Source organism: Anopheles maculipalpis, chromosome 2RL (assembly GCF_943734695.1).
Source record: "Anopheles maculipalpis chromosome 2RL, idAnoMacuDA_375_x, whole genome shotgun sequence".
Lineage (NCBI taxonomy): Eukaryota > Metazoa > Arthropoda > Insecta > Diptera > Culicidae > Anopheles > Anopheles maculipalpis.
Window position 1 is genome coordinate 14,000,363 of NC_064871.1, and position 19,583 is coordinate 14,019,945.

Genomic DNA, 19,583 nt, shown 5'->3' on the forward strand with positions numbered 1-19,583 from the left:
TTGTTTGAAGCATTTTCGAATACCAATCATCTGAATAGATCCTTCTGCCAAAAAGGGGTTGTGCGTTGTGCTTTCGTTTCACTCTTGCATTCGATGTTTTGCTGGCTTGAAAGCGTTCCCCTCCCCTCCGTTACCTTGGCGTTTGAAGCAGTTTGGCTACCGTCACAATGCTAAGTGGACGCTTTTCTTGCCGCTTCCACCTTGCCCTCACTAGACCGCCGGAACGGGTTCGCACCGCAAAGGCTCGTCATCCTGTTACGGGACGAGCCCGAAAGGAAGTGGGCACGCTGCTAATGCATTCATCAATTTTGTGTCCGATTGCTTCGCCGCACGTGCGTTATCTTGTGACCCTGGTCCGGAAATGAATTCATTGCTTCGTTAGGTTCGAACATTGGTTCGGAACGTGATTGTCTGACGGGATGAATTTAATAAAATCATTATTTGATTCACTGATGACGCAGCTGGGAAATTCATCGCTATACGCACTAATTCGTGTTCGGAAAAGTCTCAAAAATATTATTGAAAAATCCTTTCATCTGTGCGATTATCGGATACTATTGACCCACTGTGATCCAAACGATAAGAAAAACTAAACACTCAAAACTCTCGTGTAAAAAATAGTCTAAATCAAGCGACAATTTATGATGGTTCATCATGAATGGTAATGTATTTTAAAACCGAAACAAAACGTTGAATTACAATTCTCATCCAACCGGTTTTGGATGTGTGATTCTTTTTTCGGATCAACCATACAACTTCGACCAGACCAGACAAGGACACTTACTGATCGTTTGCAAATCGTTCGAAGAACCGAAAGAAAAAAAAAACAAGGGAAAAACCCGGTCTGAACTAAAGAACCTAAAGGGCGGTTTACTGGGCAGTAGACCGCTATGTCTAACTATGGGTGCGTGGAGCGTTACTTCCGGTCAGTTTGAGGCTGGTCACGCACCTGATAGCATTGAGTTATCGCTTTCCTTTCGGCTTCGGTCGTTTGCGTGCCCACGGTTCAAGGCATGGAAAATTTAACCCCATTCTAGCTCGCACGAAATAATCACTGAATCACATTTGGACCGGTAAAGTTTGATTTTTCTTTTGCCTATATCCAACTCTTCGTTTGCTGTATATCGTTGGTTTCAGAGTACTTACGACCACAAACGTATTCCTTCACCTTCAATGTCCTCTATGACGATCGCATTCGCTCAAACCATCCACCAAAACTGAGTTCTATTTTCTTTTTCCACAAATCCTCTTCCTAAAACGTCATGGGTTTACTGTTGTTGTCCGTTTTTTCTTCAATTTATCTGCTTCCGTGTAATTTCCTTTATTTGACCGACATGCTCTAATATTGCGAAACCAAATCAGCACAAAAGACGCACATCCACGGTACGCTCGGTAAACAAGCGCAGTGTGAGAAATCTGTTTGAGCGGAAATGATGAGCAAGAGTTCACTTGATCGTTAATTATTTTCGAATTCAAAACAAATACCACTGGTAAGATCGTCCTCGGAATCGAACCATACCGTGTCTTTGTTTGCTGAAACTGCCACTGCCAAGGCCAGGACCGGCAGAAAAGCAAATGGCAGAAAATTGAGGACGAAACATGAACGATTTTCACAGTAACAACAAATTTAAGATTTTTTTTTTTGCCTTCCGTTGGATCCTGTTGAGCAGGACAGTGCTCACGGAAGCGTGTATAAAATGATGAGTTTTGATTTATTGTACAAATACATATTTCAGTAAAACAACACTCATACAAAAAACGTTTGTTTTAGAAAAGCTTTTCGCCTTTCCGTTGGACGTGATTTTTTAACCGGTGTAAAGCAAACAACGGGTGCAAAAGTTTTATTGCTTGCAATAAGTTTACTACTTCAGTCAATGTACGTCTCGCCCGGTACAATTAAAGTCAGTGTTGGGCAAGTAACATAAGCGAGCGGTTGTTTGAGTATTACTTTTCATTGACAATTGCTACTTGGTTTTGGTTACAAACAAAATAAAACACTATGCTGAAAGTAAATATTTCCATACGACGCTAAACAAAGCTATAAATTGGCAACTTTTGTGGACTACTATTGGGATAATAACTTTTTATTGCTATTTTCAGGACTGTGAACTAACTAACTTGAATCAGATCCTAACTTTATATAAAGTTTGTTAAGAAAATGTCAACTGTATGTAATAGTTTTTCGATGGATTGAATACCTTACCTATTCAGTGGCCGAGTCGATAGCGCTGTCGGTCTTCAACTGGCAGTACTCGGGGGACCAAATCCTATTTTGACCGTTCGTCTATGGACTGGGTGAGGACTGACTATCCAATGACGACCAACCGGCATGACCTCGGCGGTCGTTAAGCCAAGAAGAAGACTTTATTTACATTATTTAAAGTAATAAAAATAAAATATTTAAACCATTTACGTTGCAAAATTTATTTGATATTGATAAGCTGTCATTTTTATTGAATTCAATAAACATGTTTTCCCCTTAACGTAGAATTTTAACATTATTTACTTACCCTGTTTATAGCAAAAAAAGCATCAGAAACTGTAAAGAATCGTCTCAAATTAAGTACTCCCTGGCAACCGCCAATAATGGGCATGGGTGGCAACAAAACCAGCTACAAAAAACACTAAATCCGAGCGAACGAGAGGCAAGCATATCCCTCCACTAGCACGCACGCATGTACGGAGCGCAACCGTCTAAGCGGACGCAGGTCAAGTGGTGCGGTGTCCGCGAATACCATACCGTCGCTCGTGCCGGGTCGAAAATCATTAAAAGAGCGGCTACGCACCCCGAAAGCTAACAGACGTTGTAGCGAACTCGACGATCGCGGACGTCCGTTGCTTCCTTAGTGTTCTACGGCTAAGGAACGTTCCTCTTTCGAACCATCTACGTTGCTGAGACTTTGGGTTTGTGTGTGTTTAACTGTGGAGAAAGATCAGTGTTGGGGAACCGTACCCAACCCGACCATTAGTGTGAAGTGCGCCGAAAGTGACCAAATAGGAAGTGTCAACACATAATTCAATTGATCGCAACGTCGACGACTGCGTCCGGCCTACGTGTGGACCCGTGCTATTCCCCAACCGAGTGTGACGAGTGTGTGAGCGCTAGTGGGACAAGTGATCCGTACGCAAAGCCCTTAATCCTAATCAAACCAATGATGCAGAAGTTTGTGGCCGTGTTCTGCTTGCTGGCCTGGGCCGGTGCAGCTGTGGGGCAGGAAATTCGTAAGTACCATTAGGAAGCGAGAGAAATATGGGAGAAGAGTTCATTCATTAACCTTAACCGGTTTAATCGATAAAATTCGGACAAGGTACTGTGGTGCGTGAACTTGCCCTTGTGCTTACGAACAAGAGTCGAGGTTGTCTGGCTTCCATTGATGGAGATGAAGTTTGTTTGCGTAAGGCATTAAATCTAGCGAAAAGTCTTCAAATCGAAATGGGAATTTACCAAAGACGAAAGCTTTGGCTGCTACCGGTAGAATATTGATGAGCTCGGTAATGGTCATCAAACTCATTAAAACCCATCATGACACAGCATGTTTAGAGCTATCGTGATTCATTTGCCGATAAGTGGAGGAGGGCGTCTACCTTCTCTCGTCCATGATGTAACTGCTATCAAGCAGCACCGTTCGAAAGGATCATACAAAACCACTTGTTGCAAAAGACCAATATTAGTCATCTGTGACGGCATCTGTGCGCAGTACACCTTCGATAGATCCTCCCTTTGAAAAATCTCCGTAACCGGGCAACAATTCCACTTACGATTGCACCAGACTAAAACGCACCGCACGCACCGCATCCGGTATTTGCAAAGTGCAGCTGCTGCAACCACATTTGACATTCCCGCCCCTTCTTTGATAATCTGACGCGGTGCACACAAAGCACGTTATGCTCGCGCGCTATCTTGGTGCGATTGTGTACTAACCTCTCTTACCGCGATCGAGTAGATCACGTTGCCGATCAAGATTAAACTGGATGGCGTGAGAAAACTGGCGAGTAGCGGAAATAACCTTTTCAGCCCTTTGAGAGGTGCTGTCTACCGGCTAGCTACTGTGGACAAGTTTTTGTGACTGATTAATATTCCGTGCGATCGTGCTTTTGCTACACTCCGAAGTTCGATCGAAGAAGGTAATGATCATTGATTCATGAGTTCATGGGAGTGTTTACATCATATTTCCTAAGCAATTGTTTCAAGTTTTTGAATACATTGGCGAGTTTTCTGGACGACGATTTGAGATTTGAGACCTGAGCAGTTTTGGGACTCCATTAATCTACCTAACAGCACTTTATGACATGAAATGTTTTAACGGTTCTTTGATGGGTATGTGTACCTCGGACGACATTGACTTCACTTCATCTATTCTCATCCACCCTTGCGCCATTAATTTGTCAGAAGAATGTCTCATGCACGAGACAGGAAAAAAATGGTATTCATGCTACACAGCTTTACGTCTCTGTGTGTCATTCTGCCGCCATTAAACACATCTCCGTTGCTCTGAGATATGAGCATTTTATGAGCCTTTTGAGGGTAATCGACTCCCCGACACTGTGAGATCTGCCGAGCCGAACTTAATTTATTATTTCACCCCGTAAGAGGCTTCGCGCTATATTACCCAGCAAAGGCAAGAGAGGTGTCAGTGGGTCAATGTCGAGGCGCATCGATGTGCGCCGCAGATGTGCACCCGCCCATGACCAATCTTCTCTCCCCGGTACCTCTCTTCAAGGTCAGCCAAGTCAGCCGAATGGCCAGCGGCTTCCGAAGGTTCCTCAACAATGCTAAACAAAAAAGCTGCTGCCCGGCGGTTGTGTTTGTGGTGTTGATAGCGGGTATCTCTGCATACCGGGCGCGGAATCGGTTGCATAACTTTGATTTTACAATCCAACAAACTATTTCCCATGATTGTTCCGAGGTGCGTACTTACACCTCCCGGGATGGAAGTTTTCCATTGCTCCCTTCCGGCACTACGATAAAATGTGCGAAATGTGTGAATGGCGTGAGATGCTAATCGGATGGAATACACGAGCATTTTATTCGATCTTCTAGAATCCCTCGACCGGGAGCTCCCGGCTAGACATTCTGGGAAGTACAGTACACCCGGAACCAGTGCCATCTCATTACCGGGCAAATTCTCCATTTTATTGCATTTTGTAATCGAAAGATCACCGATCACCGTTCGGCACGTGTGCAGGCAGACTTCTGAGCAAAGCGAGCGAACGGGGAACACTCTGTCGTAGGTAAGCTCAAGTGGAGAGTGATAAATATTTGCAAAACTTGCCAACCTAATCAACCTTTGGTGAAAAAAAAAGCTAACACTCACGGCGAGTCGTGGTGGGAAACAACGCTAAACAAACCGGACCGCAAAGTGGACATGGTCTGTTGTTGTTGTGTTTGTACTGCTCGTACCAGCCGGTGCAATGTTTTCGTGCCGAGGTCCATGTTATGCAACACACGCTGAAGAGCTGTACCCCTTGGTGTTTCGACGATCATGTGGGAAAATTGTGTGGAGTGTGAAAAATGGCAGCTCGTTCGAGTGAAAGTGAGGAAGTGATGTTGGGCTTAATTTGGTCCAGCTTTTCCTGGCAGGCGTCCCTTACTACAGGTAGAAATTGCAATCAACTGCACTGCAGCTGCGCCACCTCCCGTTTATAGGTTATGGTGAGCAAGTGTATAACACAAAGACCTCATTTTATAATTGACTTAGACAAAGAATTACATTGAAGACACTTTGCTTTGTGTGGTTTAACAACCTCTAAATTCTTGTGATCCACTAGCCCCAGCGATCTTGTCAGCGATATAAGTCTTGCAACCGTACCGACCCGTACCGGTCGTCGAACCGTGTCGTTGTCTTCATCAAAGCTCCCCCCTACTTACAGTAGTTCATTAGGGAACTGTTCGGCAGGTGATGTGTGCCGTTCCTCTCAGTAAATGGTATTTACTCGCTAAACAGTTCGGCCGAGTCCTTGGAGCGGTCCATGAAACCATCTTCATGGTAAAGCGACGCATCAGCTTAATGGGCTGGGTTAGGCAACGATGGATCCAGTGTGTGTGTCTCGTTCTGTGTCACAGTGCGTTTTCCACCAAAATGGATAACCTTCAGTGCGTCAGTCGCAAACCAAGTTAGAGGTGAGATGTCACATACTACTACTTGATGGGTTTGAGGATCGTCCACTCGGCTAAGCAAAAAGCAATCTTAAGTGTTCATAAAAGTGTCTTGCCTAAAATTTTGCCCCAACCCCTCCCCGAATATCATCTTGCGCACATACGCGCGCCGTAGGGTGGCTTTCTTTCGACAGAACCCTAACCGGTTTACATTTCATGACGTGTACGTGGGTCTCGGTGCGGTCGCAAATAGGTAAAATCGGAGCAACATTTCACGTACTGGTTTCTGGCAGCCAAAGAAGCCGACGGACCGTCGTTTGGGCTGGTGTCGTTAAACTTTTGGTACAAGACCTTGATTGTAGCGACTTGATTGCGAATTCGTACGATTGGCAAATAAGACGAGTTTGGTGGACGTGTAAATCTGAGTGCATCTTAAAAGTGCAACGGGTTCTGGACATTTAGCTGTGTCGAAAAATGGATGGATTGAAAGGAACAGGAAGTACAGATTGGACGGCAGTGTTTTTATGCTTATTGACTGTTCGTTGCTTGTTCCGGGTTGGAGTACCCGTGATGAAGGGTTCTTGCAGAGATTGCTGTCAATGCGAAACATAATTTGCATGCTGTATCTGTACTACTTTATCTTGTTGTTGTTTCAAGGAAAAGGAAGAGATCGTATACCAAAACATACTTCTTTCGGTCTGTTAGGCGGTAGGCTTTGTTCATAAATTTTCTTTATAAACAGCTTTATAAGTTACATTAAGAAACAAATAAGTCATCGAAAAGCCCAAAAATATTATATTTATTTACGTGACTTCATTCGTTAAACTTTCTGTAGGGATTCCTGTATTCAAACCTTATTTGAAACTGGACCCTTAAGAAGGAATTATACAAAAAAAAACTATCACACGTTCGATAGAATTGAAAACGTTTCTTCCCGGTCAATCTATTTCACAACTAATGCAACATTCTTGCATAATATTCTAATTTTCGTGCTCTCATCTTTTCCAGCACCTTACATCAAGCAATGTCGCCGCTCGGATCCAGCCCTGACCGACTGTTTGAAGGAAGCTTTGCAGCATCTGCGTCCCTACCTATCCAGCGGCATTCCCGAGATAAAGGTAAGTCTGGACGACCTTGAACACATGGTGGAGTTCTTTGCTATTTATAAGAACCTGCTCGCTCGAAGGAAGGCCAACCTGTCGCGTGACAAGCTCCCGTCTAGAGAAGCGAAAGAAGAAAACTGCCAATTTAATTTACAATCGGGAATACGAACCGGATCGTACAGCTCTTTCTCAGCAGAAGAAGCAAACCAACACAAACTCACAAACGCATACGATCTTCCCAAACATTAAAACCACTTTCGCCGAAACCGAAACAACCAATACGAATCCGTTCGCGCCAACTCACGGTCGACTGTGACGCACGCGCGTCTGCAACCATTATGCAACCGCGAAACCGAAAAGTAAATATTGACGACGGAGAAGTAGTGGCTACGAAAAGGCACCACACAAAAAACGAACACAAACTCCCCAAAAATCCGATCCAAACTCACTCACCAACGCAACCTTCACGGTGAAGGCGAAGTTCAATGTCAATGGCGTGTTGCCGGTAGCAAAAGTGGGGTAAACCATTTTATAGCAGCCACAAACGAGTTGTGCGTCGATGAGGGTCGACAGGATGGCACCAGAAGCCATCTTCCGTACCGCGATGGTGAACATCTTCCGATATTTTCCGATATTGTAAGGGTGTTTAATTGGTTGTTATTGTTTCAAAAATATCAATTGATAATCTGGAGTTGATATTGGTGGGTTCTTAAATATTTCTTTGACGTTATGAAACACCTCAAGTAAACAACATGCTTTAAAAATAAAATAAAATCCTACACCAATTGTGTAATGCACTTCGATTACTCATCGATTGACTAAAAAAACACATTTTTTTACACTAGAAACAACAGTAAACAAGACAATTAAGACATTTTACAAAGGCCACCTTCAAGACACATTGTTTACGCGCGCTGTTACAGTAGTTTGGCAGGGTTTATTCAGACTTACCAGTTCAACTACAGCGCAAGTTCAAGTACGTTTCAGTGCAGCGTGAAACCGTCACCAATTAACACGGTACAATCGACGCCAAGGTTCCCTTTTGGGGAGGGCGCAGAATCATACATTACCGTACGCACGCTTTATGTTTTCCTTATTGTTTTCCAATTGTCGCCCTGGCGTCCGGTGATTTTTTTTGTTGTGTGATTAACCGGTCGGACACTGTATAAATGTGTCTTATTAGCTATCAAAGCTAATGTCGTTGTTGACAATGAAAATGTCCGCTTTATCACCCCGCCAGCCGCCAGTGAAATGTATTAGCTCGGCGACTTTCAATCCTTCCACTCATATAATCTTTATCCTAGTGTTTGATCATTTTTTTCTGTTCCTTTCGCACTCCAGCTACCGTCGGTCGAACCGTTCGTAATGGATCAACTGTCACTGCAGCTTACCGGAGGACCTCAAGGATACCGGATTAATCTGAAAAACATGGAAGTGTTTGGCGCTAGCAATTTTACCGTCCGGTCAATAAAGTAGGTTGCCATTTGTTTCTTTCTTTTGTGTTTATGTTTTATTGTAAATGCAACAGTTGACTAAACATTCTCTTTTGGGGTCTCTTCATCTCTCTCTCTCTCTCTCTCTCTCTCTCTCTCTCTCTCTCTCTCCTTCCAACAGGCTGGCTGACGGTAGCAAACCTTTCGAGGCACGATTAACCATTCCCAGGTTGACGATCCATGCGAAATACACCAGCAGCGGTGTGCTGATCATCATCCCCGCAAGCGGATCTGGAGACTTCGATGCCGTGTTTGATGGTGTCACTGCCGACGTTAAGGGTCTGGTGTCGACGAACGAGAAACCTACGGGTACGCATCTGCGCGTCGAAAAGCTCGATCTTAACCTGTCGATCAAGAAGCCCCGGCTCAGCGTATCGAAGATCTTCAACAACAATCGTATCCTGAGTATGTGCTCATATCACTCGTTACTTTATTGCATATTGATGTACTAATATTCCTATTTTATCCGTAGCCGAAGCGACGAACCTCTTCCTGAAGGAAAACGGACACGAGGTGCTGCGAGCGCTGCAACCGCAGCTGCAGAAGAAACTGTCGACCGAATTCACTGGTATTGCCAACCAGCTGCTCGATAACGTTCCCATTCGCTTCTTCATCGTAGACTAGAATGGTAAATGCGAAGATAAACGTTTCTTTGTATCGGGCCGGGCACTATGTGATACTGTTTTTTATAGAATTAAGCTCCCAGACTAGACTCGGTCGTTGTCGTTTTTAAGCTTATTCGCATTTTCGTTTCCTTTCGTAGCAAACAAACTATTGTTTGCTACTGGAGCGTGTTTCTTGAGCATGAAACTCTTTAGAAGGAAGATTGTCGGAGCGTAAAAGGAATCAGAAACTATTATGCAGTACAAATAATGTGAAATTAAATCTCTTGAAAATGTTCAGGTTTTCTTTGAAACATACCACCATTCCACATCAAAAATATGGTTGTAATATTGTGAAAGTGCAGAACCCTACTTCCTTACGTAATAAAGTAAAATAAATTTAGTTGCTTTTTTTATTCTGATCATTACAAAAACTACGATGATGACGCTCGTGTATGAATTACCTTTCTGACATACTCGTGCTAATGGTCTGTGTGTTTAATTTAATAATAATTCCAAAATACGAATTTTATACGAAGATTAGTGAGATTGATCTCACGTTCATCGCTAACAATTTATTCATTTAAATTTTCCGAAAAAATATATTGAATTTGATATTATCATTGCTTATATCTACGACCATGATGATAATTGTTGTTGAAGGTGCCTCTTTGGCACGTAGTCTCTGTATGACTCATCCATTAATAGGAAAAATCTACTCTCGCAATTACCGTATGAAATAACACCATATACACCTGTCTTCCGATGTTAATTACGCAGAGGGTTCTAATACAACAAGTTTATCGCTTACAGATGCGATGAGTGGTAATTGTGCAATTACAGTTTTTTGCTGTCATAGCCATCTGGTTGATAATGCTCCCGTGATTATTTTACATTAGAAAAGCTTCTGCTATTATTACTGTGGCCGAGTATCGAAACCCGTCCTAATCGGACCTCTCCGTACGCAAGACTGATTATCTAAACAGCTGCACGGAATACTAATCCTTAATATTTTACTGTAACTGCAGAAGACTTTATGCTTATGATATTAAAAAAAATATAAAATTGAGTTGATTGTTAAACAAAGCACTACACATGTATTTTTACCATTGTGTTTTGTTTTTTTTTCCCACGAGGTATGCAATCAGCAATACAACTTCAAGCAGTTCTGGTTAATTTCGTAAAAGAGGATCGGAAGAGTAACAGCTAGGAGCGATTGACGAAGACCATGTTGTTCGATTCAGTCCTCGTACAGCTGGCATGAGCCAATCGAGCAGTAAGCGAAGTTACGCCGGTTTAAATACATGTGCTGCGTGCTGCATATCTTTAGGCGATCTCTGTAAATGACACTTTATTTTTGTATTCTTGCAACGCAAAAAACGTTGAAAGGTTTCTATTGAACGTAAAACATAATTAAATATCAATCATTTTACATAGCATGCTTACATTTTTCTTGGAATTACAAAAACTTCATACCCATCCCGTCCAGCTAACATCATCCCGGAAAATCCCATAGTGATTGTTGTACTTCACACGCACCTTCGTACGCAGAAGACAAACTCTTCAGGTCGACTCTCTCACGTGGAGAAAGTGGATAAAACAAACATTTCACCGCACACCGCAAAACATTCGCGAGTCAACCACAGCACCGGTAACATCGAAACAGTCCATGTTCAGATCACGATCGTCGTAGAAGTAACAAAGTTAACGTGAGTAAATCACTGGTTCGTAAGGAAAAAGATTTTATTGTGGAGTGCATTTAGTAAGTGTGAGTGTGAATTTCGATGAAGCATAAAAAGTAATGAAAAAATGATAAATTGATAGTACCAGCGAAGTATACTTTCGATGCGGTTATGCTGCATGCCCTACCACCGAGTAAAGGGCGAGTTTAGCATGGTACACAACAGTGAAATTGGGTGTCATGGCCGGAAGTGAAATGAAGCGATTGTACCACTGTCGCACGTGTCTATAATCCCGTAACTTTCCAATCGTGCAGACGAAAGCATTTTCCTTGACGAGTGAATCACTGCGATACATTCTACTATTTGTTCGCCCAAACACGCTCGTCCAAAAGCTTAATTTATGTACATTCTTGTAAACTAAAGCACACCCTTAATTTGAACTTCCTCATGGTTTCGTTTCAGCTTCTATCTATTGCTGACGTGCGTCACTGCTGCTCGCAAAAAAAAAACACCCGTCCAACGGTACCAACATAACAGAGCGAAAGCGTCCTCAACCGGTACTACAGGTCGTGTGGCAAAGAACGCGTTCTCCATTATCCAACGTCTTGCCGTTTGGCCATTTTTATTCTCATCATCACCCCTACGTTCGTGGTCCGCCACTCTCCCAATCGAGCATGGCGATCGTCACCGTGCGTTCGTTGACTTTGCTGCTGATGCTGCCGGTCTTCCTGCGGGCGGTTCTCTCCCAAGACATACGTAAGTACGTGCCGGATAATCACGGCAGCTCATTATTGTTTCCCGTCTGTCCGGTGCGCCAGCGTACCGAGCTCAGCTGTTCCCGTGCTGTCCGAGCACACAAAAGCTTTCGAAGCTTGAAAGCACGATTACGAAATCAGATCCTCTGATGTGGAGAGCAGCGCCGTGACGCCTTTCGTCGAGCGGTGGGGGAACACCGCACTGTAGTAGTCACTTCTTTTGTTGTCTCTTTGGCAAAGTTTCATCAGTTATTCATCACAATTCGCCAATTGCTTAACTTTCCTTTGCACGCTTTGTTGTTTCTTACTTTTTGGTTCAACTTTTTTTTACGGTCGAGTGTAGACTTCAAGAAAAGAAGAGGTTTTTTTTTATTTGCTTTTGCACCGTAATCATTGCGAATAGTAAATGAACGATTGTTGGTGAATGTCTGGAAATTTTTGCTTTCAGCGTACTATATGCACCGATGCGAACGGGATGCGGCGGATGTAAACGATTGTCTGCGGTACGCTGCCAACAAGCTGGCAGGCTACATACGCCGTGGTATTCCGGAGATTGGTATCGTTGATGTAAGTATGAGGTAGTTTCACTTAGCAAGAGGCATACGAAATTTAGAATGAGTCAAATGTATGTACTCCTCCGGTGTTGTTTGATAATTGACATATCCCTTTGTCAAGTTGTAGTATTTGTCTTCAGCTGACGTTCCAATCAATAATCTTCGATAATATCTTTATTCATCTAATAACAATATTTCCTACAAAATATCATAAAGAATTGCAATAAATAAGTCTTTTAAGCAATGTTTCATACATAGTACAGCATCATATTTTCACATATCTGTTTCAAGATCAAATCGTTACACAACGCGAACTAGCACTAGAGCTCTAGCAGCATTTTAGTTTTCAACGATAATTATACAGCGTATTATTCCACTAAAGTAAACACGTTCACGTATCGTTCGATCAATCTAATCAAATCAATCATGTCATTCTAGCTACTGTAGGAATACCTTCCATTTGACGTGAATCGATGCAGCTTCTAGTGACGTGTGAAATTGTGGAAGATTTTCCAGTTAATTGATTCATTCCCATCGTCAAAACATTCTGCTTTGTTAGTCAGCCTCGGTAGCCACCTTTTAACCAAGCTAATGAGCATATTAATATGTGACGAAGAAGCTTTGTGACGTGCTGTATTGATAAGTAATTAATGAAGTCTAAAGCCACTTGGCAAGTTTAATCACGCAGCTGGCAAACAAAAATGCGTCTCGTTTCTTGTGAAATGTTCTTCCACAGTTCCATGGCTTTGAGCGCGATTGGAATACAAAGTAAAGTCGTTCTGATTCCCTAAATTCCCCAACTCGGGTGTCGGGTTAGTGGGTCAAGTAGGAGGAGAAGCACTTGGAATACTTTTGAAGCGTAAGCGTTGAACTTTGCACCACTAATCAACTCGCTGGTTTTTTTTTTGCACTCTTCTTCCCGTTTTCAAGGTGGAGCCCGTTGTGGTGGATGAGATCAGCATCGCGCTGGGCAGTGGTCCCGATGGCTACCGGGCCAGCTTCCGTAATATCGAAGCGTACGGCGTCAGCAACCTGTCGATCGTGAACGTGCGCTCCGACATCGATTCAATGCAGTTTCAGATGACGATCGAGATACCGAAAATCAAAGCCACCGCCCAATACCAATCGTCCGGTGTGTTGCTTCTGATCCAGGCTTCCGGTGCCGGTGAATATTGGGGCGAGTATGGTAGGTAGACGCTTCGTATTCCGTACGCCCTTTTTCCATTCCTGTTCATCAGGTTGTAATCTTATCACACTACTTCACAGAGGGCGTTAAGGCAAAAACCTACTTTAAGGCAACCCCGTATCAGGGTGACGATGGACAGACCTACCTAACGGTTGACCAGACCAAGATGGACTTCAGTGTGAAGGAGATCAAAATGGGTGTGGAAAACATCGCGAATCAGAACGCTATTATTCGTGAGTATGATGAGGTTTGTCTGCTGAGCGATCGTTGAAATCAATCTATTTTTCTTTTCTTGCTCCTTCTTGTTTCACAGATGCCGCGATGAATCTGTTCATCAACACCAATGCCCAGGAGCTACTGAAGGAGATGAAGCCCCAGCTACGGACGAAGCTGACGGAACATTTACATTCCTTCCTGCAGCAGCTGTTCGATCGCATTCCGGTGGAGCAGTGGTTGGACTAGCGTGTGTCTCTGTGCGAAGCAATGCTTATAACCTTTGTGCTAATATTTATTGTACTTTGTAGTTATGACAACAAACACGAACGAATAAATTGAATGTTCCGTGTCGAGTAACGCGATGACTGAGATTGTCCGAGCCGTGTATAATTTTACCTTTTCATTCGGAAATCGTTGCGGACCGTCGATCATCGTGCTTCTGGTGCACTTGTTTGATTTTACTGTCGTCAATAATATTGATTCGCTTAGTGCGGTTTACGAGCTGGCGAGTCTCGTAGCAATAAGTGGGTTATATAAACTAAGGTCATGATTTGATGGAAGATTTACTTCCGTAAAGGGGCTTATTACATTGAGCAATTGAAAATTGAAAAGGTGATTGGAAGAAAATGATACAATTCTTTCCTATTGCTGTAAGACCAGTGGCGGGTTTTGGATAACTTTTTGATCTTGACTGCGTCATGATCCAGTAAGAAATATTGATTGTTCATAATTTTAGCACACAAAGTTCGAGGAATTAAATTGTTATGAGAGTAAGCTTTATTTCTTTGCAAAAGAAAGTTGCTCTATCTATAAATAAGGTATCTACGTATAACGTAGATAACTCAACGTTTGTAACCTTACCTTTAAACTCATGCTTATTGCAATCATTAATCATTTCACCATTTAAACAGTTCGTGGAGATATCAATCAACCCTCCCCGTCGCAAAATATAAATATTCAACACAATCATCCGACAAAAGATTCATCTTTATTTACAGAAATAAAACGAGTTTTAACTGGATCCTGATGGACGAACCGATGGACGCAAGTAATAATTTGCCTAATCGTTGCTTCGGGCTGGGCCTGAACGGGCCCGATGATGATTAAATGCCTTCGCCGACTATTGGACTGGAAGATGACCGTCGAACCCGAAACGGACGAACCTAAGCGTGAAGGTCAAAGTGGTGCCGATTTTTGTTTCGTATTGCATCTTCTTCAAAAAGCTCTTCCGACGCGGGTAATTAGCTTATTGAGTGCTGCGCTACCGGATCCACTGTACTCTAAGCAGTGCAAATTGAGGCGGGATACAAACTGTGACGTCAACCGACCAACCCGAAATAGTATTCTACAAATTCAAACCTAACCTGTTCGGTAAACACTTTACAGGTTCTGTTTGACTACTTCCTTTCGCGTTCGAAAACAATACTTCATCATCGTGAAGATTCTCGATGAGTGTAGTTTGGTCAATTGGCTTTCGATTTTTGGCGACTCATTCATCGTTCATTTAACAAAATAGCAATGCACCAAATCAAGAAATTGTTCTGTTCTGTTCAAATCAAAATGTTTCATAGATAAACTACTGGAATACGTCTAAAATCACATTTTGTCTAGCAGCGTACAGGCGAAAACTCAGGTCTGATCGTTCGCCCGTAATTGTCGATGCATAAGTATGCTAATAAGTAGGAGGTTTAAGCTCCTATCGTAGCACTGGTGCAAGTGGATGCCAAGGGTTAAGTAGTGGGATACAATGCTAATCATGGCTTACGTGGGATGGGATTAAGCTTAGAAAATGTGTTATTTCAAATCAAATTAAAGTAAATTAAGCTGAAGAGTTAATGGTATGTGAGAAATATGATTCTTTATTGACACGAGATCACAAGCTAACAATAAAATCGTTCAAATCTACATTAAATGAATGCAACGCTCCTTTGAAAAATGTTGTAAATTAAAAAAACACGTTCAAATCTTGAGACTCTTGAGCTTGAATATAGAAGGTTTCTTGCAGATCGATCCCAGCGTTCTTCTCGTGCTGTTGTTGCATCTTCCGACAGCTTAATTCATTCCGACACGGAAAACATTTAGAAATGGTGTCATTCGGTTCCTTGTCACGTACCGCAAAGGTGACACCCGTTCGGCATCCCTGCGCTAGCGGATGCAGCCCTTGCAACCCTACTGGAATGTGACGTACGATCGGCACGATCTTGCTGCCGGTAGCACACCTGCAAAACCCGGTCCAGAACTCTGTAAGCAACATTAATCAGTACGGTAATGTATTCCGAAAAGCGCAACTACCCGATCACTCTCTCGATCGTTCGCTAGCGCGATCGGAACGAGGCAGAATATCCTAAACCGAGCGTCAGCATCGACTCGTGTTATCCGATTGGTGTCACCAGTCACCAAACCTCCCTTCCCAATGGTCCTCCGCTACCGTGTGCAGTATGCTGTGTCGATAGACCACCCCATCACCCATTACGCAGCTTGTTCTCAAGCCCATCTCCCCTCTTCTGCTGGCCCAGTGCAGGTTAAAAACGAAAGACTGCACGCGGCACGAAGCGACGAACCCTCAGCTGTTGTAGGGGTGTGCGAGCTACCTGCACTGATTGGCCGCGGTTGTCTCGCTCCGACTCTGGCTGCCCTTGCCACGGTATATAAAACTTATGTTGCCGATTGCCACATCCAGTCGATCGCTGAAATTCTCACCACCGTTCCGTTTCGGGCATTCGGACATTCATTTGCAAAAACGTCACCGAACCGAACGGACACGGCTCAGCACGGTTCCGACCCGTACCATCCTGCATCATCCACGCGGGTGAAGTGAAATTTTGCCGAGTTTCTGTGTGTGTGTGTGTGTGCTTGTGCGTGTGCATTTGTTTTGCTTTTTGCTGGCTGGCGTGTTTTGGGTGTTTTGGAAGATCAACTTTATCGGTGTCAGTCGTTTGCGTCCGATCGGTAGTGACTCGATGCAGACGCTACATCTGTTTGTAACGCCGTAACGCTGTCTCAGCAGCAGCTCCCTCTCTAATCCTAGGCGACGAGCCTAAGGGTTAATCGTTGATCACCGCTCGCAATTGGTGATTATTGCGCGATCCGTGTTCGAGTGCGGGCTACCAAGTTTTCCACCCAGTTTCATTCGTTTCCTCCAAGGTACCACAATTGTGTGGTGTGTGCGTGTGTGTGGGGCAAGAACGTGAAGGAAGCTGTTCCGAAATCATTCACTAATTGATTTTTCTGACGCTTTTTAGCAGGTAAGCTAGTATGAAACATACTTTAAATACTTTCATGGATTAAGGTAATGTACGCTAAAAAACAAACAAAAAATTGCGTTGTTAAAATGTCCCTCACCTGGGACTCGTACGTCGGACAGCCGCCTCACCACCCATTAGATGGCGTTTGGACGGGTGGCCGTTTTGTGGTGTGCAGTCGCAAGACGAAAACGAGCATCAGTTGCATCAACGATCGACGAAGCCAGGCGCGTGCACCTGTGCACCTGTTTCGGTGCGTTCCAAGGCGAACCGGTGCGAATTTTCGCGTTCCATTGCGGCGTTTGATCGATTCTCGGGCCGTGTTGCGGTTTGGGCCGGTTGGGCTTGTGTGCTGTGGTGATTGCAGCCCGCGACTGGGACGGAACGAGATTTATGCTGCACAGTCCGATGAAAGGGTTTGTTGTTTTGGGGTTGCGAAACTCGGCCACCGGTATGGTTGGTGCGTCCGATACACGAGGAGGTTTCCTTCGCCTGGTGGAGGCGCGAGGTGGCTTGTGAATTGAAAGTAAGTGTGCTGAGGATTGGGAATTCTATCTACATTGGCTGTGAGGTGAGCTTTGGTGAAGAAATAATGTGATGTGCTGGAGATGTACTGGAATGCTGTAGCAAAGTTGGAATTTTGATTTTATTTGCTGTACTTAAAGAAAGCAATTAAAAAAGTTAGAAAATTACTATAAAGACTTTAGATCTTCCATAGTACAACCAGCTGATCTTATCAAGCTGCAATCTTGCATCATATTTAATCTTTCATAATCTTTCATTACCTGAAGGATAATATATTAATCTTTTATTATTCCGGGAACACAAGCAAATGTGTATTTTTGCTTTTGCTATTTATTTTTTTTTTTTGCATCGACATTTGAAACCAGATCCGTCCGTCCGCTTCGGCAGGGAAATTTCAATGACCCGCTTTAACATTACCACATCATCAATTCAAAGCAGCCTCATCGTCCCAACCCATACTAAGCCAACGGTCGCTTGCTCAAGCTGTCTTGTCTATTTTCGCCACATTTCCCTAGCGGAAACTCGGAAGGTCAGCTCATCGAACTGGCCCGTCGTTCCATTAGGCACGATTGCAAACATCAACATGATCATCATCATCATCATCATCAGCACCAAACCATCTACGATACTGCGCGGCTGATTGCCCGCTTCGAAAGGGAAGAAAAATCCGAAAGCCACCCCGATACACTTGTACCGGGTTGTGTATAATCCATCCCCGAGAGCCGGTTTAACAAATTCGTCGTGTGACCTTCCCCGGGCTGAGTTTTTAAGCGTATCATTCCATCCAGCGCAGGTCCTCCAAAAACTGTAATCTCTGTCTCTGGGTGTATGTGTGTATGGTAAAAAGACGTAACGTTTTTCCTCCATCGCGGCCAACCATTGGAACTCAAGATTCAAGATCACCCGGCGACACCTAAAAACTGCATTTTCAAGGTTATCTGCAAACGCGGTATTCGGTTTGGTCTCCCTCGACGAAAACAAAAAAAAAAAAACATCCCAAAAATTGTGCGCCCATTCGGAATGGAATGCACATGCAGCCGAGCTGCGATGCATTTAGCGCTTGGTGCAGATAGTGGAGAGAAGCACAAAACGTGTACAGATTGCACCAAACACGTGCGCTCACGAGATGATGAAATGTTTTGTGGCAAGGGAAGGAGATATGGGTGGGCCACGAGGTAGGAGTGTGATAAACGATACCAATAGCGATAAATCGATGGAGCAATCTGGAGACAAAAATGTGAAAAAGAAAAGAGACCGAAAAATAGGGCGAGCAAGAGAAAGAGAGAGAGAGAGATGAAACCCCAAACAAACATAAGCCAAACGGTTTTCCAAGGCCTACAGAGTTGGGCTTTTCTTTATGCCTTTCTGTCTCTCTCTCTCTCTCTCTCTCTCTCTCTCTCTCTCTCGCGTTTTCGATTTTCATGATCAAAAGCAGGCAGAGGCCTTTCGTTGACTTTCTGAGTACCAGTTGTTCCAATCACTTCTTCAACATATGATATCGATATCGGTGCCTAGCTATTAAAACCGGTTGCATCTCGATCCACTAGCTGCAAGCAGTTTTGGGAAAGGTTTTCGGCCGTCAATTATGAATGTCTGCAAAAACTAACAATTTCTTAGGTTGTTAGTGGAAATATGCTATAAAACTTAGGACCTCGGATACACTAGGATGAATACCTAGGATGTTTATTGGGTTGATACGGAGTCACAGTTATACAGATGTTAGTGACAGACACGAAAAGATCGGTTGCTAAACCTATCAAAATCGGAGCTGCTGATTTTATTCTCATCTGTTGAATTCATATATTGAATACTGTCGGATCCCTCGACTAGCATTTAATATTTAAATATATAATAATTTTGATTCAACTTATACACGATTTGAGGGCATCAGAACCGGCTAGAAGGAACAAATCTGGCCCCATTCGTTTCCGTTTTCTGTAAAAACGGAACAAAAGGCTGACGCTCAACTTACCTTGAAGGTAGTATTAATTTCTGCTAACCACGCACCGCGCATGTCTTCGTGCAACCGATCTTCTGATGCAATCTCCCACTCGGTTCTTTACCGTTCTTTACCTACCACATAGCTCCTTGCTCCTTCGGCCATGTTGTCCTTCTTTCCTCATCTGGT

The 19,583-nt window shown here is 43.5% G+C and overlaps 3 protein-coding genes across 6 annotated transcripts in view; all 3 read left to right on the forward strand.

The window, feature by feature from the left end:
• The window catches only part of LOC126558878 (uncharacterized), a 521,842-nt gene extending 512,525 nt beyond the window's left edge, over positions 1–9,317 (forward strand). The window contains exons 2-6 of one of the 2 annotated variants that reach the window (XM_050214956.1): positions 3,116–3,222; positions 7,106–7,215; positions 8,542–8,672; positions 8,815–9,098; positions 9,166–9,317. In XM_050214956.1, the coding sequence (XP_050070913.1) occupies positions 3,153–3,222; positions 7,106–7,215; positions 8,542–8,672; positions 8,815–9,098; positions 9,166–9,317 (747 nt within the window). In that variant the 5' untranslated portion in view covers positions 3,116–3,152. Of the gene's footprint in view, positions 1–3,106; positions 3,223–7,105; positions 7,216–8,541; positions 8,673–8,814; positions 9,099–9,165 lie in introns of both variants that reach the window. The other variant, XM_050214957.1, reaches the window with a different exon arrangement.
• The window catches only part of LOC126557570 (RNA-binding protein Musashi homolog Rbp6), a 236,002-nt gene that overhangs the window by 145,735 nt on the left and 70,684 nt on the right, over positions 1–19,583 (forward strand). The window lies entirely within an intron of this gene.
• LOC126558865 (protein takeout) lies at positions 11,652–13,934 on the forward strand. Its single transcript, XM_050214944.1, has 5 exons — positions 11,652–11,733; positions 12,181–12,299; positions 13,217–13,472; positions 13,553–13,705; positions 13,786–13,934. Exons 1-5 carry the CDS (start codon positions 11,652–11,654, stop codon positions 13,932–13,934), a joined length of 759 nt encoding a protein of 252 aa, XP_050070901.1.

Bases quoted from the DNA above. Each gene is read 5' to 3' on its own strand.
- LOC126558865 (XM_050214944.1), top strand. From the start codon at position 11,652: ATGGCGATCGTCACCGTGCGTTCGTTGACTTTGCTGCTGATGCTGCCG. The intron at 11,734-12,180 runs GTAAGTACGTGC...TTTTGCTTTCAG, and splicing joins GGTTCTCTCCCAAGACATAC to CGTACTATATGCACCGATGC. The intron at 13,706-13,785 runs GTGAGTATGATG...CTTGTTTCACAG, and splicing joins GAATCAGAACGCTATTATTC to ATGCCGCGATGAATCTGTTC.